Source organism: Chinchilla lanigera, unplaced genomic scaffold, assembly GCF_000276665.1.
Source record: "Chinchilla lanigera isolate Chin_1 unplaced genomic scaffold, ChiLan1.0 scaffold00021, whole genome shotgun sequence".
Lineage (NCBI taxonomy): Eukaryota > Metazoa > Chordata > Mammalia > Rodentia > Chinchillidae > Chinchilla > Chinchilla lanigera.
In genome coordinates, this window is record NW_004955422.1 from 19,463,987 (window position 1) to 19,486,610 (window position 22,624).

Consider the following 22,624-nt stretch of genomic DNA (forward strand, 5'->3'; position numbering starts at 1 on the left):
GGGCGGGCGGGGGGCGCTTCCTGGGGCCTCGCGTCCAGGGAGCTGCGCTGTCCGCCTGTCCGTCTGTCCGCAGGCACTGCCCGAGTCAGCCGAGCCGCCGGCGCCGCTGGCCCAAGTGAGCCCTTGGGGCCGTGCGTGGGGGGAGGACGCGGGCCCGAGTCGGCCGAGACGCGCAGCGCAGACCCGGAGGCCTGAGCTCCTCGGCCCGCACCGCTGCGGGACCGGGCGGGGGCGGGGCGGCCGCGGCCAGTGGGCCTGGGACCTGGGTCCGCGAGAGGACTCCCGGGCTCAGATACTGTCCTGAGCGAAGACAGCTGGGGCTGGGGCTGATACAGGAAATAGGGGGTCCCATGGCAGAGACCCCTGAGCCCTGCCCACCATCTCTCAGTCCCAGGATGCTCCCCTTCGCCTCCTGCCTCCCCGGGTCTCTACAGCTCTGGGCGCTGCTGCTGTTGCTCTTGGGGACAGCCTATCCCCAGGATTCCGAGGAGCCGGACAGCTACACGGTAGGGACCATGGGGCCTAGGACTAGATCAGCAGGGACAGAGACCAGGATTGTGGAGCTCCCACTGGTGGGGAAGAGTCTCCCCTCCCCTGGTGGATGGAACAGCAGGGGGCCATTGTGGGAGCAGGCCAGGAGGGAGGGTGACCAGTCTCAGGCCCTGGTCTTGGCCTGGCCAATAGAGGAAACCTGGGGCGATCACTGGCCACCTCTGGTTCCCCCCCAGGAATGCACAGATGGCTATGAGTGGGACCCAGACAGCCAGCACTGCCGGGGTGAGTGTGTCTCTGGGACCCCCAGGAACCAGGAAGTTTTCTTGCTTCCCAAGGAGGCCCCCAACTCCATGAGCTGTAGATCTGCTGGGCCCAGGCCAACTCTGGTTCTCTGGGGCCGGCTCCATGAGGGGCGGCTCCTCCCTCCAAGAAACCCAGGAAATTCACCTCTACCCCCAATAGGCAAGAGAGCAACTGGGCACTGCCCAGAGGAGCTCGGCTGTGTATACTGTTATTTTGTGTGAGCCACTCTCCTGTTCAGCTCTTTGTCCCACTGCAGCATGGGAGGGCAGTGTCCCCAGGGGTGGGTCAGCCGTCTTGCCAATCCTGCGTGGGCTGATTTAGAGCCTGGGGGCATTGGGGAGGGATAGAGACCCACTTGGAGGCAGGAAAATGGGGGCAACTGTGGGAACAGCTATCCCACCTCCAGCCCTGGCAGGGCCTGGGGAGGGGTCCTGGGCAGGCAGCCTTAGCTTGTTGAGAAGAGAAGCTAGACCTTGGCCAACCCCACAGTTAGAGAAGGCCAAACAGGGCTGCTGCCCCCCTGTTCCTCTAGGGCCAGCCCAGGAGACTGGCTGTACCCAGCAGGCCCCTCTCTGCAGATGTCAACGAGTGCCTGACCATCCCCGAGGCCTGCAAGGGCGAAATGAAATGCATCAACCACTATGGGGGCTATTTGTGTCTGCCACGCTCGGCTGCTGTCATCAACGACCTGCATGGCGAGGGACCCCCGCCACCAGTGCCCCCTGCTCAACACCCCAACACCTGCCCACCAGGCTATGAGCCCGACCAACAGGAGAGCTGTGTGGGTGAGTGGGAGCCACTTGGGCACCCAGATTTTCTCTTACCAAGAATCTTAAAACAGACCTCATATTCCTCCCTTGCTGAAAGCTACTAGCTCCTTGGAGAGACATCCTCAACATCCTCAACCCGCATTCAGATCCCCACTTCCAGTGGGCTCAGGGTGGGTCCCAGTGCCCCAGCCAGCCCCTGGGACTCTGGTCTCACTTCTTCCAGAGACATCCAAGAGGTCCCCCTCCCAACCCCTGCCCCTGCCCCACAAGGAATGGTTCTCGGGTCAGTGTTGCTAGGGTAGGGTGCATGGACAGGACCTTGTTTCCTCTGCTCCCTTGACATGAGCTGTCATAGTTTTGGGGTAGCCTTCCAGTTGGTTCCTAGGCTGCTGGACTGTCATTTATGTTATTGGGGAGATCTAATTTACATGTCCATGTTTTGGGGTGCCAATCACCCATGCATCCATGTAAATGCTATCTGGCCCATGTTGTCCTCCCAAATTGAGGTGTCTGTCCTGTGTGCTGGTGTGGGATTACAGGCAGGGGCTGAGTGGTGTCTCCCGCAGATGTGGACGAGTGTGCCCAGGCCTTGCACGACTGTCGCCCCAGCCAGGACTGCCATAACCTGCCTGGCTCCTACCAGTGCACCTGTCCTGACGGCTACCGCAAGATTGGGCCCGAGTGTGTGGGTGAGTCCAAGCAGTGACCTCCCCAGGCCTTGCTCTGTGCTTCCAGCCTGGCTCTTGACCTAGTACTTGAGCCCCATTCCACCTTACCTCTGGGCTTCCCCCAGTCCTCTGCTACCTATGCCCTCCTGTCATCATCAGACACAGAGGACTGTATTGGGGGTAGGGGTCCTGGCTGACCTGGCCCTGGCCCACTCGCCAAACACAGGTCCATGAGCACCAAGGCCTTGAGTTCCAGCTCGCTTAGGCCCCACCTGACCTCTGCTCTGCCCTCTTTCCGTTGCTTCCTTCCCAGACATAGACGAGTGCCGCTACCGATACTGCCAGCACCGCTGTGTGAACCTGCCCGGCTCCTTTCGCTGTCAGTGCGAGCCGGGCTTCCAGCTGGGGCCCAACAACCGGTCCTGTGTGGGTGAGGCTGGGCCAGGCCAGACTCCTGGTTCTGGGCGGGGAGATGGTGGTGGTAGAGGGGATGGGGAGCTCCCCTTCAGGTACAGTGGGGCTCTGGCGTATTCTTCCACTTTCCCATTTTTCCTGGTACCCCCCAGATGTGAATGAGTGTGACATGGGGGCCCCCTGTGAGCAGCGCTGCTTCAACTCCTATGGGACCTTCCTGTGTCGCTGCAACCAGGGCTATGAGCTGCACCGGGACGGCTTCTCCTGTAGCGGTGAGAGCCCCTCTGCTGCCCTGGGCTCCTGCATTGGTCCCCCAGGCCCTGCCTCGAGCCCCAAGCCACACAGTCCTTCATTTCTTTCATGTCCCACCTCTGTCTGCACCCATGTACCTCTCAGATACTCCATTATGGGCACTCCCAGCCTGGTAGGAAGGCACAGTTGGGCCTCTACTGAAGCTCACTTGGGAGAGAAGGATGGCACTCTTACTGGGAATTGGGCTGACCTGCATTCAAATCCTGCTCTAGCATGAGTGGCTCTTCTCTCTGGGCTATTTCTTTTGTAAAATGGGTTGTCTAGAGGCTGAAACAGGACACTAAAAGGCTTCGTCAAGTCTGAAGCAGCTAAAGTGAACAATTCATTGAGAACCTGCCCCATGCAGGGCACTTCCCTTATATACTTGGACTTGCTAATCCTGGCAACAATCCTAGGAAGGTAGGTGTAATATTTCTCCTTCCTCTGTCAAACGAGGACATTGGTATCTCTCTCCGGGTTTGTTAGAAGGATTATAAAAAATAAGTATAAAGTTCTAGGTAAATGGTGCCTTCCATCCTTCTACTAAGAGGTTAAGCGACTTGCCTAAGTGTTCACAGCAAGGATCAGATGGGGCCAGCGTCCTCGATCTGCACGTCACCCCATGTTACCTGACACGTACTCCATTGGTGTCATGATGCCATGTGTGGACTAGAGCCTTGTTGGTGCCTGGCAGCATAAGGGGGGTACAGTAGAAAAACAGTATCTTACCTGTCACAGTTGGTGGGGGAGTGTCTGGGTGCTTGGACTGATTGTGGGGTGCAAGAACTGGCCAAGTCACTGAAACTTAGGACTCACATAATCTAATCCACTTATTTTATTGGCAGAGAAATTGAGGTTCCCCAAAATCAGTCAGTGGGACTCACTCCAAAGTCTCTAGGTTTCTAGTTTTTTAAATTATTATTATCTTTGTTTTTTGAGACAGGGTCTTGCTATATAGCCCAGACTGGACTCAAACTTGTAGTGCCGTCCTGCCTTGGCCTCTCCCTAGTGCTGGGATTACAGGCATGCACCACCACACCCCACTTCTAGTTTTTTGGTTTTTTTTTTAAAACTCTTACGGGGCAAAGAGGAGCAGGGAGGTTAGGGCAGACCTACCTTTCTGTCTTTCTATTTATTGGGCAGTGCTAGGGATTGAACCCAAGGCCTTGTGCATGCTCAGCAGGCACTTTGCTATAAGCTACACCCCGACCCCTCAGACGTTTCTTAGAACCCTGTATCCCCTGTCCTGAGCTTTGCAGGGCTAGTCTCATCCCTTTCTCTCTTCCTATATTCAGCCTTACATGGGGCTGAGCTCTCAGTAAACGTTTGTGGGATCCAATTATAAGGATGGCCCAGGGTCCTCATCCCCACCCTCCCTCAGATATCGATGAGTGCAGCTACTCCAGTTATCTCTGCCAGTATCGCTGTGTCAACGAGCCAGGCCGCTTCTCCTGCCACTGCCCTCAGGGCTACCAGCTGCTGGCCACGCGTCTCTGCCAAGGTACTGGTTGCCCGGATGGGGCAGGCAGGGTGATATCAGGGGCTGTTGGCCTGACACTCCAGATTCCAGCCCCTCTCCCCTGGCACAGACATTGATGAGTGTGAGTCGGGTGCACACCAGTGCTCTGAGGCCCAAACCTGTGTCAACTTCCATGGGGGCTACCGCTGCGTGGATACCAACCGCTGTGTGGAGCCCTACATTCAGGTGTCTGACAAGTGAGTCAATGCAAACTAGGCTCCCCTATAAAACTACAACTCCCAGAGGGCTGTGTGGACAGACTGGTGTCTAAACGGGCTGGCACATGCCCTGCGGGGTGATGGGAGTTGTACTCTTACACCAGGAGTGGGAAAATCCTCTTGGGATTCCCTCTTTTGGGAGATGGGTCAGGTGCTCATTCCTGTTTCCCATTTGGGGGTCTCTAGCCGCTGCCTCTGTCCTGCCTCCAACCCTCTGTGCCGGGAGCAGCCCTCCTCCATTGTGCACCGCTATATGAGCATCACTTCGGAGCGGAGCGTGCCCGCAGACGTGTTCCAGATCCAAGCCACCTCTGTTTACCCTGGTGCCTACAATGCCTTTCAGATACGTGCCGGAAATTCACAGGGGGACTTCTACATTAGGGTAAGACCCTCCCCTGCTTCTCTCAACTGACATGCACGATCTAAAATGAAATTCCTGGAACCCTAAATAAGACTGGGCCTTGCCACTTGGCCCAGCCCCTTCTCCCAAAGCCCCACCTTTGGAGGCGGGGTTTCAAAGGGAAGAGGGTGGGGAGGTAGTATCCTAGTTCCGGGGTATAAACTGTTGATGTTAAATGACAAGCCCTATCATTGGGGTTTGAGGCCTGGTACTGGTTTTCTCTACCTGACCTCAGTTTCTTCATCCATAAAACAAGGAATGGTGTAAATGCAGAAACCCTGGTGAGAGAAGCGGGCTCTGCTGGCAAGCTGTAGGTGGAACGGCCCAGGTGTGGCTCACAGTGAGGCGTGCAAGGGTCTCAGTCTTGTGGTCCCTGTGCTACATTCAGCAGGAGGGCTGTGTCTAGTGTCCAAACTTTTCTTTTTGACATTGAATGCTTTGAAGGAGAGTCTGCCTGCTCTGGATCACCAAAAGACCTGCCACTCCCAAGTCACACTTGGCCTTGAATCAATTAACTCTGGTTATACAAAATAACACACACTAGCTGGCAATGGGAACACGAGTGAGAGATCTCCAAGGGCAGGACCTGGGTAAAGGAGGAGATCTCCAGATCTCAAAGAGCTGGATGAGAAGCTGGGCGTGGTGGTGCATGCCTATAATCCCAGCACTTGGGAAGCTGAGGCAGGAAGATTGCCTCAAGTTCAATGCCAACCTGGACTACATAGTAAGTGCAAGGCCAGCCTGAGCTACATAGCGAGATGCCATCTCAAAAAAAAAAGCCAGGTAAGGGTCTAGGTCACACCTAGCTAAGACTGTTTCCCCACCTCACAGCCACAAGATAGGGAGGTGATGGGGCGTAGGGTTGTGGCACATAAGCTAACACAATCTCTGTGTCCTTCTACCCACTGTGCCCTGCAGCAAATCAACAATGTCAGTGCCATGCTGGTCCTCGCCCGGCCAGTGACGGGCCCCCGGGAGTACGTGTTGGACCTGGAGATGGTCACCTTGAACTCCCTCATGAGCTACCGGGCCAGCTCTGTACTGAGACTCACCATCTTCGTGGGGGCCTACGCTTTCTGAGGGGGGACCCTCCTCACAGTCCCCTGTAGCCAAGGAGCCTGGGGGCCAGGGATGACTGTCTTCTGATAAAAGGGAAAATGTTGTGAAGGGCAGCAAGAAAAAGGCAATAAAGGGAGAAAGAAGGAGTCCCGGTGGCTGAGGAGGGTGGGTAACCTCAGCTTGGGCAAGGCCTGGGCTTGTGCGAAGCAGGCTAAATCCTGCAGAACGGGGGCGGGGAAGGTGTTCAGGATGAGGGGGCCCCACTGATGGGAGCTGTGTACCACAGACTTCAGACAGGAAGTGATGAGGTGTGGAGTTTTGGGTGTGACTAGTTGGCAGGGGGCCCAAGAAACCCTGCTAGGGATGGTGCCAGGAGCCCCACACTTCCAGTCCTAGCTCTGCGTCGAACTACACACTTGGAGAAACCATAATTAGCTGCCTGGGCCTGGTTTCCAATATAAGATGAGACAAGTGGACTGTGAGTGCTTTTCCAGGTTTTCTTTCCCAAGATATAAAACCTCTTAAGAATGAAAATCGTATTTGATCAGGAACCATCCGATAATATGAATAAAGTAGATTCAAAGCTAGGCATGGAGGCCCACACCTGAAAGTCCAGTACTCTGGGATGCTGAGACAAGAGGATCACAAAGCCTGGGCAACTTAGGGAGATCTGATCTCAAAATTAAATTTTTTTTTAAAAAAGTGGCCTGGATCTGGTGGTGCACACCTGTAATTCCAGCACTTGGAAGGCTGAGCCAGGATTGCTGCAAGTTTGAGGTCAACCTGAACTACATAGTGAGACCCTGTGTCAAAAAAAACAAAACACAGGGTTGGGGATTTAGCTCAGCGGCACAGCGCCTGCCTGGCAAGCACAAGGTTGTGAGTTTGATTTGGAAAAAAAAAAACCTAAAGACAAAACAAAACACAACAACAACAAAAAATAAATAAATGAAACGAAGGGCTGGAGATATAGCTCAGTGTGAAGGCACTGGGTTCAATCCCCAGTACTAGGGGAGAAAAGATAGATCCAAGATTGCAAGTCCCCATTGACTCTATCTCCTTAACCAGGGAACCCCAGATCCCAAGGTACCAGCTTTATTTATTCGTTTGTTGGAGACACGGTCTCACTATCAGGCTGGCCTTGAACTTACTTTATAGCCTACAGTAGCCTTGAACTCATGGAGGTCCCACCTGCCTCAGCCTCCAGCGTAATGGAATTACAAGTGTGCACCATCATACTGCTTGGACAGCCTGGGAGTACAATTTAGCAGTAGAGCATTTGCCTAGCACACAGGAGACCCTGGGATCAATCCCCAGCACTGCAAGCAAACAGAAATACTAGAGACCATATGGTCATGTCTTCCTGCACAGACATATTTCACAAGGCCCTTGAAGCCTGACATCCCTTCTGTAACAGAGAAGGCTACAAACATTTAAATTTTTATTGTGGTCCCCCAAAAAAGTCCTAGTTAAGAGGCTGGCTAGCCTGGGTGGGGAGGTTTAGGGGGCTGGGATCTGTTTCGTAGCATAGCTCAGGTCAGGGGGCCGTAGCTGCAGTAGAGCTGGGACAAGGTCTTGCTTAGAGCTGGCCCCAGATTCCTACAAGAATGAGGCAGGTGAGGGTTGGCCCAGGGCCTAGGGCTGCCCAGCCCCCACCACCGCCTTCAGATTCTGTCTCTTGTCCTCACCTCTGCAGACGCCCACACTTGATGGTGCTCAGCAACATCTCCTGCTCCTTGGGGGTGGCACAGGCGTCATAAGCGGCCAGGAGGCTGGGAGTAGGGAACACAATGGCTGACCATGTGGGCCAGCACCTTGGGAGCTGAAGCAGGAGGGGGTGAGCCTGGGACAGAGGGATCAGGACACTGCATACTTCCTGAGCCTGGTGTTTGAAGCCTTGCTTCTTCCTGTCTACCCTTCCTTCTGGGCAACACTGGGGCAGACTAGTAGAGGCTCCAAAAGATACCCCGGTCTTTGGGGCTCAGAGCCCCCTCCAGGAAGCCTTCTCTGCTGCACCAGGTGGAATGTTCTCCTCCCACCAACCTCCTCAGGGTTTAGCTGCCTCTGCCCACCTTTCCCTCTATTTAGCTCACACAGAGCCAGGCCTGCTCCCCAAAAGCATTGGTTAAGCTGAATGAGGGGGCAGACGGGCTGAGGAACCCGCAGGGGCCCTCCTGGGACGTACCTGGCAGGGGTGCTGTATCGATCCACCAGGGCTGCCGCCTTCTCCCCACTCACTCCGCCCACCTGCATCAGCTGCCGGGCAAACACCTCTCGCACAGACTGGGCCTGGGGTTGGGGGAGGCCTGTGTCAGGGATGGTCCGGGCTGGGCCACCTAAGGAGTCTGGGCAGAGGCAGTACCTTGTTCTTGATGGCTCCAGAGTTGAAGTCACCGAAGGTGAAGAGCGAGCAGAGAGGGTTTGGGGAGGGCCTGGTTTCCGATTCAGGATCCCCTGGGGTTCCCCAGGGGCGGCTGCGTAGGGTGTGGCCCTGAGGGAAGAGGGCGCTGAGGCCAGGATGAAGCTCTAAGGGTCAACTCCCCGTGTCCTTGCTCAGCCCTAGGCCTCGATGGCCAGACTAAACAATGGGGTTCTCAACCACCTTACCTCCCTTGGGAAAGCAAGGACCCAGATAAAGGACAACACCAAACAGGCAGATCTGCTTACCTGGTAAAGGCTCTCCAGGCCCCGTGTCAGAAGGGCCAGGTAGGCTGCCGATTCCTTAATGTCTGCTGTGCGCTTCACAAAGAACCCATCGATGACCTATGGAGGAAGACCAAGGGCAGGAGCTGCTCCTGGCCCGGACCATGGTTCCTGGGCCCTGTCAATCTGGCCCTGCCTTCTCGTCTCACCTGGGTGTTGGTGACAGCCTGCAGCAGTGTGCTCTCGGGGAGGCTGAGGTTGTGGACTGAGCCGTGCTCTTCCACCAGGTACACCCGGTGCCCCAGGCCACAGCGCTTCAGTCGGAACTGGGGAAACAGAGGCTGGGTCAGGCCTGGGTGCCCACGTGCCCCACTCAAAATCAGACTCTGGTCCCGCCAGTTTGCCTCCTCACCCATGCTGCCTATCCACCTGCCTCAGGCGGCTCCATCCCTGTCCTCAAGCTGTGACTCTTGTGGGAAAGCCCTCTACCATCTCTGAGAGCAGCCAATCCTGCAGGCCTCCCTTGGCCTGTTCATAGCCTCCTGACTGTGGGATCAGCTCAGCAGCTGAGACCAACACAAAACCTCTGCATTGCATCTGGGCGTCATTCACCCAAGACCGCAGGAGCTGGGTACAGAAGGGGTCTTTAGAAAGTTCCTCTGCCCAGCTCAGATGCCCTGCGTTCCTGCTGTGCTCTAGGACTGCCTAAGGGGGTGTGAACTGGGCCTGCCTGCAGCAGCTCAAAGGGACATGTGGCTGGAGACTTTGGGGGCTCTGCCTGAGGAGACCACCCCACAGTGCCTTGGCTTCCCGGGGCTGAAGAGGCAGTCCCAGAGCAGGCAGAGAACAGGGAACGGGAGGAGGCGGGCCAGTGAAGGGACCTTCTGTTCCCGGAAGCGGCCATCGATGATGCTGCTACACAGGTCGTCCAGCCGCTTGCGCTCCACAATGTAGTCCAGCACTAACTCTGCAGGTCTTGCTGCCAAAAAGCCAACAGAGGTCCCGATGGCTTGTGTGCCCTCACCCACTATGCCTAGCCTCTGATGCCTGCCCATCCATGTGCTTTTACCTGGATCTTTGGGCCTGGTCTCCTGTGCCACCCACACAAAGTCCCCAATGTGTAGCTTGCGCACCATGTGGTTCACGTGGAGCCGCTGCAGCTCTCGGAGCAGCTCTGGCCTGTGTCCCACCCTGGAATTGCAGGGAGGAGGCCACAGTCAGGACGGGCCAGTACTCCCCACCCTTCAGGATTCTCTGGTTATCTTCACAACTCCTCTCCCTCACCTACCCCCTGGTCTCTCCAACGTCCACACACAACAGCACCCTGTACTCTGCAGGCCCCAGCTTCAGCTGTGGCTGCTGGACACCCGCTTCACTGGCGCCACTGTGGGTGGAGATTGCTGTATGTGAGGCCAGAACCCCCAGTGCTGGACGTCTCCCCTCCCCACTTCTCCCCTTTCTCCTCACAGCTCAGCCAAGGCTGCTCCTGGCAGTGCTGGCTCCTCCACAGGGGGCTTCTTGGGCCCAGTGCCCACATTCAGCAAGCTCAGGCGTTCTGACTCAGCCAACTTCTGGGCCAGTTCCAGGCCCTCTGGGGTCAGTGAGTACCTGAGAGGTGGAAGAGAAGAACACAGCTCTCCCTTCTTCACTCATACCTGGCAGGCTCTCCTGCCGCCCCCAGCTAGGCGGGCCTCAACACCAGCCCCCTTGGCAACACTGCACAAACAAGTCCCCTCCTCCACCCTTCTTCCTGCCCCTCAGATCAGTTTCCCTGGACCAGCCTGGTGGTGTTTCTCAGGTCTGCAATGCGTATGTCTCAGACAAAGTACTTCCTCCTACCTTTACTCATGCTGTTCCCTCCTCCTCCCTGAAACACCCGTCCTATACCTCTACCAGCCAAATTTTAAGTCATGCTAAATTCTGTCTCCTTGGCAAAGGCTTTCTGCTCCTCTACTAAAGGTGGCACTCCTCCATCCTCCCCCTGCCACCTCAATTTCTCACATCCTCCTGGTACTCCAACAGATTAGGCTGTTGGGGGGGCAGGGAGCAGGCTTCTTCAACCTAGACAGCATCACATCTGGAAACTGCTGGCTGACTTCAGGGGCCCACTAAGAATGCCGTGCATGCTGGCCCATCCCTGGCTGCTGTGACCCCTGCAACTGGCCCCACCTGGCTGGCTGGTGTGTCCTGAGGACCAGGTTCCTCTGCAGGAGAGAACGAAGGGCTGGCCAGGGTCGAGAACTCCGAGAGGCTATCTGTGGAAAGGGGAGGAAACCCTCAAGGGAGCCCCTAGTGCTGTAAGCCCCTGTACCCTAGGCACAGGGGTCAGACCAGGCCCAGTGCTACTTCTCACCACCACAAAGGCGTTCTGGTAGGCTCCACCTGTCTTTCCCCACCTAGTGCTCACCCTGGGGTCCTTCTGGGCACACCTCTGTAGCAGCTCCTCCTTGGTTAGGAAGCTGTGGCCATCAGAATCCTGAACCATAGCATAAATGACAGGGTAGGTTCAGTGCTAGAGCTCCTGGCCCTGCCCAAGTGGCTGGGATGATTTCTGCCCGCCTTGCCTGGGCCAGGCACTCTCACCCCACTGCCTCTCCCAACACTCCTGGCATGGCCAGCCACTGACCAGGTGCTCCCAGTAGAGCTGCAGCAGGACTACTCGGGCTCCTGAGTTTCGAGCCGGCCAATAGCCTCCTGCTTGGGGCTGGGCAGGAACCTGAAAGGGACAGAGGGATTCTGAATACAAATACTGCCTGTCAGTGTCAGCTCAGTTCCTGGAAGGACAACTGAGTTTCAGAAGGATATGTGTCCTGGGAAAGTCCCTTAGTTGCTTCCCACTTTCCTTATCTGTAAAGCAAGCCAGATGATGGGATGACCCCATGTAAATCCAAAATGAGACAGTGGACACTTGCAGGGCAGGGATAGGCTGGGGTTATCTGTCTGACACTACAGGAGAGAACAGTGAGTGAGGGCAGTCCAAAACTAACTGGGCTGGGCCCTTTAAGTAGCTTAATTGTGGAACTTCCTCTACAGGTGTTAACCATATCCCCACTTACAGAATTAAAACCCTGTCTCAGGATAAGGCATTTGTCCTAAACCAAGAATCACTATGGAAATCTGGGTCCAAGCCCACTAAATCCCTCAAACCAAGCAATCCTATTCCCAGGACTCCCACTTTGCTTTTTTCCCTTGCCCCTCCTCACTGGCACGGAAGAGTCCTGGATTTGGGCAGATGACCTTTCCTGGGCTGGGCTCTTCTCTCCAGGTGGTGAGCCAGGAGCACGGTCACCTGTGAGAGCAGAAGAAAGTCAACCTGGTACCTCCACGGAGTCTGGCAGGGACGAGGATCCGGGATGCGGACTGCTCACGTATGTGAACTATGAGGCTGAGAGCGCCAACCATCTGCCCCAGATCAAAGAGTAACTAGTACTGCAGTAGGGAGATTAAAGCCAAGGTATCTAAGGTGAGTACGGAGGCTGCACCTGGAGGAGGCAGGGGATCGATCACCCCCACTCCTGCCCAGGCGCTCACCACCCGATGCTCCGTGCTGCTGTAATCGCTCGTCCAGCATTCGGCAGAGCCGGTCTCCGAAGTGCTGGAGGATCTTAGCTTCCTTCCCGCTGCGCAGGGGCAGCGGGTACCGCCGGAGGGAGCGCAGTGCCTGGCAGGGGAAGGGAGCTCGGTCAGGGCAAGGCAGGTAGTCTGGCTCTGCCAACACTCGACCCCAGCCACACCGACCAGGACCCACCTTCTGAAACACGAAGCGCGTGCGGCGCCCCCTGCTGGCTGCCGCGTCCCTCCACTCGGTCAGCCAGCGCACAAAGAGCGGGTTGGGGCAAACCGGCAGCGGGCGTTTCCGGCCCAGGCGGACCGGCGCCGCCATGAACCCCAGAGTGGATCCGCTGGCACTTCACGCCCGCGAGACAGGGACACCGTCAGTTCTGGGATCGGGAGTGGAACACCTTGCGCGGGGAGAGATGAGGGAAGGACCTTTCCAATCACGTGCTCCCAGTGGGGATCTGACTAGTGTCCCCTGCACTGCTCTGACAGATAGAGACGTAGTCTCTACAACCCTGGGCCTGGGCTCCCCCAGGCCTGGATCAGCCTCTAAGACTCGAGTCGGAGCCTTGACCTGCCCCTTCCTCCCACACCAGATTGGAAAGCGGGTGCATCCATCTCTGTGGCAGGCGATAGGAAAGCGGACAGCGCCCCCTGCGACTGGGAGGGCTGACTGGGGCGGCGCTTAACAGAAAACCTGGAATTGGCCGTTGCAATGTCTCTAAGACTGTCAGTTTCAGCCTCATTCTTGAAAAGAAGGCTGGAGAGAGATAGTTTGAGAAGAGTCGAGTGGGGAGGTATAGGGGGAGAGACGACAAATAAGTGCAAGTGTATTTGTGGGACACATACAAGCAGGGCTGCCGGGGACAGGAGGACACAGAGGCGAGGCTGGAGAAGCTGGAAGGATCTCGGAGGAAATGGTGATTCCCCCCCCCCCCGCGGGACATGGAGAGAGGGAGAAAATGAAAGAGGGGCAGGCTGGGGGCCCAAAGTGGGGATGCGCACAGAAGGGCCAAGCCGGATGGACTGGGTGGAGAGGCAGCGGATGCGCAGAACTCGTAAGAAAGAGATGCAGGGTATCCTGCCAGGTGGGGAGGCCCGCCAGGCACGTGACTGGATCCTGGGGAGCCGGCTGGTAGAGGCAGAAGTGAACACTGCTTTTGTGGCAAATTGGAAGTGGGGTGTCCTCAGACTGAAAACTTTGCAAACATCCCAGGTTGAGGGGTAGAGGGATTGGAGCATCCCCCACCCTACTCCCCGCCGGCCTCTAGCTGTTAATGCTGGGAGTCGGAGATGCAGATCTTGGGCCTTGGAGGACACAGCCGGCACCGAAGCGGCAGGCCCGCCCCTTCACACTACACGTAGCCTACGGCCCTGCATCCTCTGCCGGCTCTGTGTTCCCGCCTCCCTCCCAACGCGGCCTTATAAGGAGCCTGAAGCTGGTGTTCGGGTTGGCCCCGCCCCCTCTAGTCTCTTGTCCTAATAAGGACATCTAGGGCATCATGCGGCCGGGGGCGGGCGGAGCGCGTCACCACGGTAACTGTAAAGCCCTCCCCCCTCCCCGTTGTTACTCTGGGAACTGCGAAGCTCGAAAAAGGTGGAGCTAGCCTCCTCTCAGCCAGGGGCGCTCGGGGAAGGCGGGGGTCAAGCTGCGGCCTCCACCTGGAGGTCCCAGAGCTCTGCCGGTGGGCGGTGCGACGGATGTCCATGACTACAATCCCCGTCATGCCCTGTGAGGTACCCTACTCCTGGGCGTCTCTATATTTACATCCTTTATTCTGGTTATGGTATCAAGGCCTCTGGTTCCGTTTGCTTCTGACTTATTTGCGACCTTGCCTTCTCTTCCTGCAGAATGTGAGGCCATGGTCATTATTCTAGGCCAACAAAATCTTGCTGGAGCCTCCCACTACAGTTTTAGGCTTATGCGCTCTCACCGAGCTTGTGAAAGTATTAAATAACCATAAACCAGCCGGGCTTGGTGGCGCATGCCTGTCATCCCACCACTCAGGAGGCTGAAGCAGGAGGATCGCCCTGACTTTGAGGCAAGCCTGGACTACATAGTGAGTCCAGGCCAGCCTGAAATATGTAGCAAGACACTGTGTCAAAAAACAAAAACCATAAAACTATCAACCAAGTTCAAATCCAGCTTAGTCTCTATTTCCTTTTTTCACTGCCTGGTAAAAGGCACATGAAGTTCTCAATGCACAAACTCCCGCCCTTCACCCTTTATTGCCTAGTAAAACTCTCCTTACAACTATTCCCTGATAGCCTTTCCTGTTTTCCCCTCCTATTCTTATTTTGTCGAAGTTGCTTCTGACCTTTTCTTGAGACAAAGGGAGCTTTGCACATGGAAGATACTGAAAAATGTTTGTTGAAGACCCTTTATACTTGCAATTCTCTGCTTTAAGGCCGGATAAGAGGCCGTTTGATAGTTGCTTCGATGCCAAAAAGCAAAATCCTAGTTCCACTAAGAGATTTCAAACCAAATGATCCGAAGAGTGGCAGACAGGCCTTACGACAATTGACAATCGTGTCTCTCCTGCAATAAAGAACCGCTTAGTCCGAGATCCTTTTCGGGTCATTTTTACCGAGCCCAGGGCCTATTGCTCAGCTCAAAGCCTTCCCTGGGAAGTTCCTCCAATGAGCTCACTCTGCGCTCTATAGTCCCGCCCTACAGCTGCCCTGGCCTACATTTCCCAGCACGCACTGCGAAGCCGGGAAGCTTGACGACGCGTCGGACAGTTATCCTGCGAGCCAGACGACGGCGCAGGACCCTCGGACTACATTTCCCATCGGCTGCGCGGGGAGTGCCGGAAGCTCGCCCCGCCCCTCATTGTGCGGCTCCTACTAAACGGAAGGGGCCGGGAGAGGCCGCGTTCAGTCGGGTCCCGGCAGCAGCTGCGGCGGCTCTTGTCTTCTCCATCTCTTTTTGCAGTCTCTGTTTCGCTTCCGGAAACATGGTGAGCGGCTGGCTAGGGCACCCAAAGGGGGTCGGCCGCGGGTCTGTCGCTTGCACCCTTGGGGCATCGGGGAGCGGCGTCGGCACCCCCTCCCCCAGCGCCCCGGGCGGGATGAGGGTCTCCTACGGAGCAGCGGGCGGTGCTGGGCCGCGCGTGCGCGCCCGTGGGCGCGGGGAAGGGCAGGCTCTGGACGTCGCTCGCGCGCCCCCTGGGTTCCCCTCCCCCATCCCGCTGGTGCGCCCGCGCGGACACCGACCGTGGGGGAGGGGTCCAGGGCACGCGGGCACGCGCCCCTCGCGGAGCGGCCGGCGTCGCGCGACGTTTCCCGAGGACGCGCGCTTGAGTGGAGCACGCGGCGTCCAAACCCGACCGGGAGCTGCGAGAGAAAAGCGCGCGAGAGGTCTCGGCACGCGCGCCCCACCCAAAGGCTGTTCACTTCTCGCGTCACCCTCCCTCGGCGGACGCGTCTGTATAGAGAGCAGGTGGCAGGGATGCAGGCGCCCGGCAGGGGCGGGGGCGGCGCGGCTAGAGGGATGCTGCGGCGACCGGGTCCTATTTGGGGCACTGATGCCCACGGTTAGGAGTTCGCACTGCAAGGCACGGAGCGGACCCCGGAGAAGCCGTAGCTGTGCTCGGGAGCTAGCGAGCCCTGGTCGCGAGCAGGGCTCTTGCCTGTACCCCGGGCTATGCTGAACCGCACCTCGGCCGGCGCGTGCGCACACGTTTAGGCTTCGCCGCCGGGGTCGTAGCTCGGGATCAGCTGGGCCTTCGGCTTTCCCGGTTGGGGCCCGCGGGTGGAGCCGAGTTTAGGGAAGTGACCCAAGCGGGCACTGGAAGCCATTCTGTCCCCTGTGTTGAGCCCGAAGGCACGGAGACTTGATGCCTGTGTAAGTTGTTCAGGCTACCGCCCGCAGCTAACAGGCCGTCCATCTGCCTGTCTGGATGTTGGGGCCCTGGAGGTGCGGTAGCCTCTTGGGTACGGGTTTTTCTCTTGGGGAGGGGGCCGAGCCTAGCACATCTTTCCCCGCCCAGTCCGGAAGCGGCCGGGTCACGTGTCCTGCTTCCTCTGCAGTTAGGGGGAGCGGGTTTTGCCTTGGTCAGTCCTTCTGTCTAGGGCTTCCCCAAGCATGATCCCAGTAGAAATTTTTTAAAGAGAGCGGGAGGATTTCGGCCTTTAGAATTTGACCTGATAATTTCTATCTGCGATCTTTGGGATGCTGCACTTACTCTTAGAGGGTGGAGACTTGTCCAGCAGGGGAGTGGGTCGTTTGTGAAACATCTACATTGAGTAGTTCTGACCGACTTTGTGGACCTGTTGGCACCTTTTAGTATTGCAGCTAGCATTGTGGGTCCTGGTTCCCCCTTCCCTGAAGAGACTGCGGCTGGTATGTTGGTCCTTCTTTGTAGGAAAGTTCTCAGTTGGTACTTTTGTCCTAAGGCTGAGATTGAGTACTATGAGGAGGAACCAAATCAGTAGTCCTCGGATTCTTTTAATTCTGAGTTAACAGCTCAGCCGGTGCTTTGCTTTTCATAATTCTCCGTTGTCTAGCCTGTAAAATCAGGGAGGGAGGGTGTTGAACTACATAATTCAAAGCAAGTTTCTTTTGTAGCTGCTCTGCGGGGGTTATGTCCTACCTGGTCCTTTGACAGTGGCTTGGGTGGGAAAGTAGTGATTTGCTTTGGGAAGGAAACTCCACCCTCTAAGAGTAAGTGTTCCCTTGTACTTCTTGGCATCCGGATTGAGATCTGAGAATGGAGAGGGACTGGCTACAGGCAGCGGTTTCCTGAGTCCGTTTCTTCACAACATGCATGTGGCTTGTCCTTCAGGCCTCTGGTGTGGCAGTCTCTGATGGCGTTATCAAGGTATTCAATGACATGAAGGTGCGCAAGTCCTCAACACCAGAGGAAGTGAAGAAGCGCAAGAAGGCAGTGCTCTTCTGCCTGAGTGAGGACAAGAAGAACATCATCCTGGAGGAGGGCAAGGAGATCCTGGTAGGGGATGTGGGCCAGACTGTGGACGACCCCTACGCCACCTTTGTCAAGATGCTGCCAGACAAGGACTGTCGCTATGCCCTCTATGATGCAACCTACGAGACCAAGGAGAGCAAGAAGGAGGATCTGGTGTTTATCTTTTGGTGAGCTGCTCATCCAGGCACTTCTGTCACTGCCCCCTTTCTCAGGAGGGGAGCTTTACAGAAGTCCTGGTTAGCAAGAGGTTGGGTTTTGGAAGTGGGGTGAGGATTGTAACAAAACACATGTCAATGGGGAAGTTGACAAAATTCTCCAAGACAGAGGCCAGCTTGAGGGTTTGTTGAAGTTGGTGCCTGAGGGCAGTTGCTACAAGTTCCCTTATTTCTGTCTCCAGGGCCCCTGAGTGTGCACCCCTTAAGAGCAAAATGATCTATGCCAGCTCCAAGGATGCCATCAAAAAGAAGCTGACAGGTAAGGGCCAGTGATTCCTTGTGCCCATCTGCACCAGCCTTGGCTGCAGAGTGGAATAAACAACTTGGGAGAGGGGCCCCCTCCTCCCATCTTCCTTGCCCGCTGGTTGGTACATTGTACCTTTCTTTCTGCTCTGATGGCTCCTTCCCAACCACAGAAATGCCTCACTCGTGTTTGCTGCTCACAGATACCCCTCCTTCTTCCCCACAGGGATCAAGCACGAATTACAGGCAAATTGCTATGAGGAGGTCAAGGACCGCTGCACACTGGCAGAGAAGCTGGGCGGCAGTGCCGTCATCTCCCTGGAGGGCAAGCCTTTGTGAGCCCCTCCAGCCCCTGCCTGGAGCATCTGGCAGCCCTGGACCTACCCTCAAGGGGTTGCAGGCTGCCCCCTTTCTGCCAGACCGGAGGGGCTGGGGGGATCCCAGCAGGGGGAGGGCAATCCTTTCACCCCAGTTGCCAAACAGCCCCCCTACCCCCTGGACCTTCCTCCTGCCTCCATCCCTGACGGTTCCGGCCTGCCCAAACTGCTTTTGATCTTCTGATTCCTACTGGGTTGAAGCAGACCAAGTTCCCCTCAGGCAGCCAGCTTTGAGGGGGGCGTGTATTTTTTTTAACGACATCCCTATTGCCCACCTATTCCTCCCCTTCCCACGCTGCCAACCTCTAACCGAAATAGTGACTCTGTGCTTGTCTATTTAGTTCTGTGTATAAATGGAATGTTGTGGAGATGACCCCTCCCTGTGCCGGCTGGTGACACCCCTCCCCTTTTCCCTGGTCTTGGCCACTCATGGAAACAGGACCAGTAAGGGACCTTCGATTAAAAAAAAAATTTAAAAAACATACTAATGGGGTGTTGCTGCTCTGTTTCAGGGTTGGGATCTGGGGGTGCTTTGGAGGGGTGGTACTGGGAGGAATAGCATCTCTGCTCTGCCTCAGCCAGCTCCAGTGCCTGGCTGAGACTCCTTTCTGACAGTCCCCTCTCTTTTCTGTTGGTGCTGTAGTTGGCACCAGACTGGCTATTGAAGGGGTGGCACAGCCCAGGGTGTGTCTGCTGCTGGCGGCTGGGGCCCTCTTGCAGAAGTGGCCTCTCTCAAACTCATCCACTTCTAGTTCCTGTTCTGTTCTGCCCAGGTGGGAGGGCAGTAGTGCAGGCCACAGGAGTACTCTGGAGCTCCTTTTAAGGTTCTTTGGGTCCTCTCCTCTGTCTCTTTCCTTGGGTGGATGACTCGAATTTATGAGGAGCAGGTTCAGTGGCTGCTGTGAGTCAGACCAAGCTGAGCCTTTGGCCTTCTACAGATACAGCTGCAGTCCATTCAAGGTGGGGCCAGCCAGGTGGAGCCAGGACTTCAGACCCAGGTGTCTGGACCCTACCTCCCGGTGTGTAACCAAAAGGGCGTTGCCAGGTCCTGAGTACTTGGCTAGTATTGCTGTGGGCTGTCTCCAGTCTGCACTTGGGGCTCTGCCCAGCAGGCACAGGCAACCAAGCAGTCCAGCCCCACAGTGGAGTGAAATAGGCTAGAAATGGGTTTGAACCTCATCCCCGAGAGCAAAAGGCCACCTGAAGTTACATCCAGTTTCTTAGCTCCCTGAGCACTGGGGAGAGGCAGGACAGGGTAGTTCTATTTTCCTGGTCATGAAATAAGAGAATTTGCAATTTTTCTTTAAGCTGTGGTCTTTTTTTTTTTTTTTTGGTCTTTTTGAGACAGGGTCTCTCTATATAGTTCAGGCTGGCCTTGAGCTTACTTTGTAGCCCAGGCTGGTCTCGAACTCACAATAATCCTCCTGCCTCAGCCTCCCAAGTGCTGGGATTACAGGCATGCGCCACCACACCCCGCAAGCTGTGGTCTTTGGTAGCGCCTATGGAGCAGGGTTAAGCCTTGACCTCTTGGGTCTCAAGTTCTGGGTCTTGTACTTCCCCTGGATATCTGTTGCCACAGGAGGAAAGGCTCTGGAGCTGCAGGGGTGTCCCTCTGTCCCAGGCTCTGGTTTTCATCATGTCCTGCCACAGGATGTTCCTGGTAGCCTTTGAGCTGTGAATAGATGAGTCAGGTGCAGTGGCACATCCCTGTAATTGCAGCGCTCTGGGACACCAAGGCAGGAGGATCTCAAGTTTGAGACTTACTGAGACCCTGTCTCAGAAAAGGTCTGAGGTCAGGCATGGTGCACACCTATAATCTCAGCACTTAGGAGGCTGAATCAAGTGAGTTCAAGGCCAGCCTGGGATGCATAGCAAGACCCAGTCTCAAAAAAACATGTCTGGGGAGGCTGAGGCAGGAGGATTATTGTGAGTTTGAGGCCAGCCTGGGCTACAAAGTGAGCTCAAATTCAGCTTGAACTGCATAGCAAGACCCTGTCTCAAAAAGACCAAAAAAAAAAAAAAAAAAAAAAAAAGGGCAAGTAGCACAGTACAGAAACCCTAGGTTCAGTCACTCCAAAAAAATAGGTCTCCTTGCTTTAAAACCAGGCTGTACATTTGTAAAGGATAGGCATGGGTGGAGGGTCTAATGAGCTCCAAAGATGGTAGGGTGGAGGCTGGCCCTCAGCCTGTTGGGGACAGGTCAAGTCCCTAGGGCTCAATTTAACCTGTGGCCAAATGGGATCCCCATGCGACCCTATCCTTGCAGGGCTTCAGACAGGCTATCAATTAGTAACTGCTGTGATAAGGGTTTGGGGGACTCTTGTCACTGAAAGTCCCACATAGGGTCTGGTTGCCCTAAGGGTTGTCCTTTAGGGAGACAAGGACATTCTGGAGGAGCTGGGTAATGGCCTTCAGAAGAGGTCCTTTCCAGTCTCCTGTTCTCTAGGCCAGAAGTCACTTGCCACACAGCCTTCTGGCCCGGCCTTGGCCTCACTAATAAGGAGAAGGGAAGGGGAATACATTAGGATGGGGGTGGTCCTCAGTGAAGCAGTAGTTACCATCTTGGCATGTTTGAGCTTCAGTCCTGGAAGAAGGACACCCAGCAAGACCTGAAGCCCATGAGTTCTGGGGAGGACGGGAGGACGAGAGGATGGGAACAGCCCTGTGGGCAGCCTAGCAAGGGCACTGCAGGCTGCAGGCTCGCCCTCCTTGGTGGAGTCTGAAGTCTCCTGGTGCTTGCTTTGTTCAGTGCCACAGGTACAGCAGGTCCTAGGCCTCCAGGTTCAGAGTCACTGCTGCCCATGGTCTTGGCTTGCCCGCCTCCCACCTGCTTAGGGCCACCCCTCATCTTCACTGCCTGCGAGTCTTGTAACTTTTTTTTTTTTTGGTACCTGGTACCAGGAATCGAACTCAGGACCATGCACTTGCCAGGCAGTCGCTTGTGCCACTGACCTATATCCCAGACACTAAGTCTTGGATATAGTATCAGCATATCCAACAGCTGCGGGCCCTCTAGCTTCTGCATCAAGAAATGGGTGACAGAAAGAAGCTTACCAGAAGGGAAGCTACAGGGAAGCCTCTGTTTCTCCAAATATTTTGCTTAGAAATCACCATAGGTCAGACCCAGATGCTTGGAGTAGAGCAGGAAGCAGCCCCTGACCTGGACCTTGACGGTTGAGCAGGAGATAGCCAGACAAACGCTTTGCAGGTGTGCAAGCCTGGTGTGTGCCGGAGCCTTTGGTCCATTGAGAGCATCTCACACACACTTGAGGCTGGATCCTTGCCTCTGCCTCTTCTTAAGCTAGTTTGGAATGGGAGCCCACGAGGCCACCGGCCCATCTATCACTAAATGATCCAAGGTGATCCTGCCGCTGTGTCCTCTCCCAGAACTCACCCTCCCCACAGAGGCTCACTGTGGATGCCTTTGAGCACAGAAGCCAGTACTCACCCTCAGTGACTCAATAGCCTACCAATTTGAGGAAATTCCGAGGAGGCAAGGGGGGGAATTTAGGGCAAGGGGCTGGGGGCAGCTCAAAGCTTCCCTGTCCTCAGCCCCTCCTTGGGATTCTCCCTCTCTCCATTCTCTCCCAACCTCCAGCAGGCACTTCTGCACCTCCCACCTAGAGCTGACTTCTACAGAGTGACCATAGTAGCCACACACACTATTACAGGCAGAGAGAGCGGGCAAGAGGGGTGAGGAAGAATACTCACTTTTTTGGTTGGTTAACCTACGCTCCCAGACTGCTCAATATGGTCAAGAGAGGGATATAATTGTCTGCCAGGCCTGCTAAGGAAACAACCTCCCAGCAGAGCTCCTCAGTCCCCTCATCAAGCCCCGCCCTGGTGCTCGTGGCCACGGAGAGCAGCCAGGACATTCCTTCTTGTCTCTCCCCCAGGGAGCAGAACCACTGGGAGAAGGGCAGGGAGCCCAGGGCAGGGAGCACCCTGCACCCTGTGTACATTTGGGGAGCACATGACAACCCCTGCAGGCAGGCATCTCAGATGCAGGTGTGGTATGCCAGCAGGAAGGTCCTTTCAGGCTCAAAGAAGTCATCTACTTCCTAAAGCACAGGAAGGACCTTTCTTATGTGGGTGACTAGGAGTCTGGAAGCACAGACACCAAGAGCCAGGCCCCACCAGGGGCTTTCCTCCCACAGCCAGTGTGGGCCTCAACTTTCTCATGGACTTGAGGCCTTGTGTGAATCCCGAGAGGGTCCTAGGGGGTCACTGAGAGCCCCGACATGCTGGTGATGGGGTTTCACCTGCAGACTTTACTGTGTCCCTCAGAAGCCCTTCAAGGAGTTCCTTCCTGTTCTCTCACACACTCAACTGAGGCACCCGAAACGGTGAGCGGCCCGGCTGGTCACCGGGACCTCTCGTCTCCAGTCACACTGGGGAGCTGATGAGATAGGGACTTGAGCCCACTGGGAGCCCTTGGCCAGCCCAGTGCCCTCACCCTGGTCTCAGATCCCCAGCCAGGAGTAACCTCAGTGCTTTGGCCCAGCATACATCCTGGCGATATT

The 22,624-nt window shown here is 56.0% G+C and overlaps 3 protein-coding genes across 12 annotated transcripts in view; 2 read left to right on the forward strand and 1 right to left on the reverse strand.

Moving 5' to 3' along the window:
- Window positions 1-6,619, forward strand: part of Efemp2 (EGF containing fibulin-like extracellular matrix protein 2) — a 7,516-nt gene extending 897 nt beyond the window's left edge. For 2 of the 4 annotated variants that reach the window (XM_005384452.2, XM_013513845.1), the window contains exons 2-11: window positions 389-506; window positions 729-777; window positions 1,377-1,583; window positions 2,135-2,257; window positions 2,550-2,666; window positions 2,803-2,922; window positions 4,323-4,442; window positions 4,531-4,657; window positions 4,865-5,060; window positions 5,997-6,619. In XM_005384452.2, coding sequence (XP_005384509.1) covers window positions 389-506; window positions 729-777; window positions 1,377-1,583; window positions 2,135-2,257; window positions 2,550-2,666; window positions 2,803-2,922; window positions 4,323-4,442; window positions 4,531-4,657; window positions 4,865-5,060; window positions 5,997-6,158 — 1,339 coding nt within the window. In that variant the 3' untranslated portion in view covers window positions 6,159-6,619. Of the gene's footprint in view, window positions 116-146; window positions 507-728; window positions 778-1,376; window positions 1,584-2,134; window positions 2,258-2,549; window positions 2,667-2,802; window positions 2,923-4,322; window positions 4,443-4,530; window positions 4,658-4,864; window positions 5,061-5,996 lie in introns of those variants that run through there. The other 2 variants (XM_005384453.2, XM_005384454.2) reach the window with 2 other exon arrangements.
- Window positions 6,620-7,565: 946 nt separating this feature from the next.
- On the reverse strand, window positions 7,566-15,135 carry Mus81 (MUS81 structure-specific endonuclease subunit). 7 transcript variants are annotated; one of them, XM_005384456.1, is made up of 18 exons: window positions 15,046-15,135; window positions 14,657-14,877; window positions 12,529-12,742; window positions 12,312-12,441; window positions 11,984-12,069; window positions 11,407-11,496; window positions 11,188-11,256; window positions 10,950-11,035; window positions 10,248-10,388; window positions 10,069-10,164; window positions 9,850-9,971; window positions 9,662-9,759; window positions 8,990-9,106; window positions 8,805-8,900; window positions 8,500-8,628; window positions 8,323-8,426; window positions 7,826-7,909; window positions 7,566-7,736 (listed from the first exon to the last, which is right to left on the reverse strand). In XM_005384456.1, exons 3-18 carry the CDS (start codon window positions 12,661-12,663, stop codon window positions 7,670-7,672), a joined length of 1,650 nt encoding a protein of 549 aa, XP_005384513.1. In that variant the 5' UTR covers window positions 12,664-12,742; window positions 14,657-14,877; window positions 15,046-15,135; the 3' UTR covers window positions 7,566-7,669. The 7 variants fall into 7 exon arrangements, with proteins under 7 accessions (XP_005384513.1, XP_005384515.1, XP_005384516.1 ...); XM_005384458.1 differs by lacking the exon at window positions 14,657-14,877 and having other exon boundaries at window positions 15,046-15,131; XM_005384459.2 differs by lacking the exon at window positions 14,657-14,877 and having other exon boundaries at window positions 15,030-15,114.
- A 59-nt stretch (window positions 15,136-15,194) lies between these two features.
- On the forward strand, window positions 15,195-18,585 carry Cfl1 (cofilin 1 (non-muscle)). The gene is made up of 4 exons (XM_013513851.1): window positions 15,195-15,298; window positions 17,126-17,433; window positions 17,664-17,740; window positions 17,951-18,585. Exons 1-4 carry the CDS (start codon window positions 15,296-15,298, stop codon window positions 18,061-18,063), a joined length of 501 nt encoding a protein of 166 aa, XP_013369305.1. The 5' UTR covers window positions 15,195-15,295; the 3' UTR covers window positions 18,064-18,585.
- The last annotated feature ends 4,039 nt before the right edge of the window (window positions 18,586-22,624 follow it).

What these genes read in the sequence shown, in the direction of transcription:
- Mus81 (XM_005384456.1), bottom strand. Translation starts at nt 12,663, where the DNA reads ATGGCGGCGCCGGTCCGCCTGGGCCGGAAACGCCCGCTGCCGGTTTGC. An exon ending in TCCAGGACTCTTCCGTGCCA is followed by an intron (nt 11,497 to 11,983) that starts GTGAGGAGGGGC and finishes TGTCCCTTTCAG; the next exon opens with GTTCCTGCCCAGCCCCAAGC. An exon ending in GCCGCTTCCGGGAACAGAAG is followed by an intron (nt 9,107 to 9,661) that starts GTCCCTTCACTG and finishes CTGTTTCCCCAG; the next exon opens with TTCCGACTGAAGCGCTGTGG.
- Cfl1 (XM_013513851.1), top strand. An exon ending in GATCTGGTGTTTATCTTTTG is followed by an intron (nt 17,434 to 17,663) that starts GTGAGCTGCTCA and finishes TTCTGTCTCCAG; the next exon opens with GGCCCCTGAGTGTGCACCCC. An exon ending in CATCAAAAAGAAGCTGACAG is followed by an intron (nt 17,741 to 17,950) that starts GTAAGGGCCAGT and finishes TCTTCCCCACAG; the next exon opens with GGATCAAGCACGAATTACAG.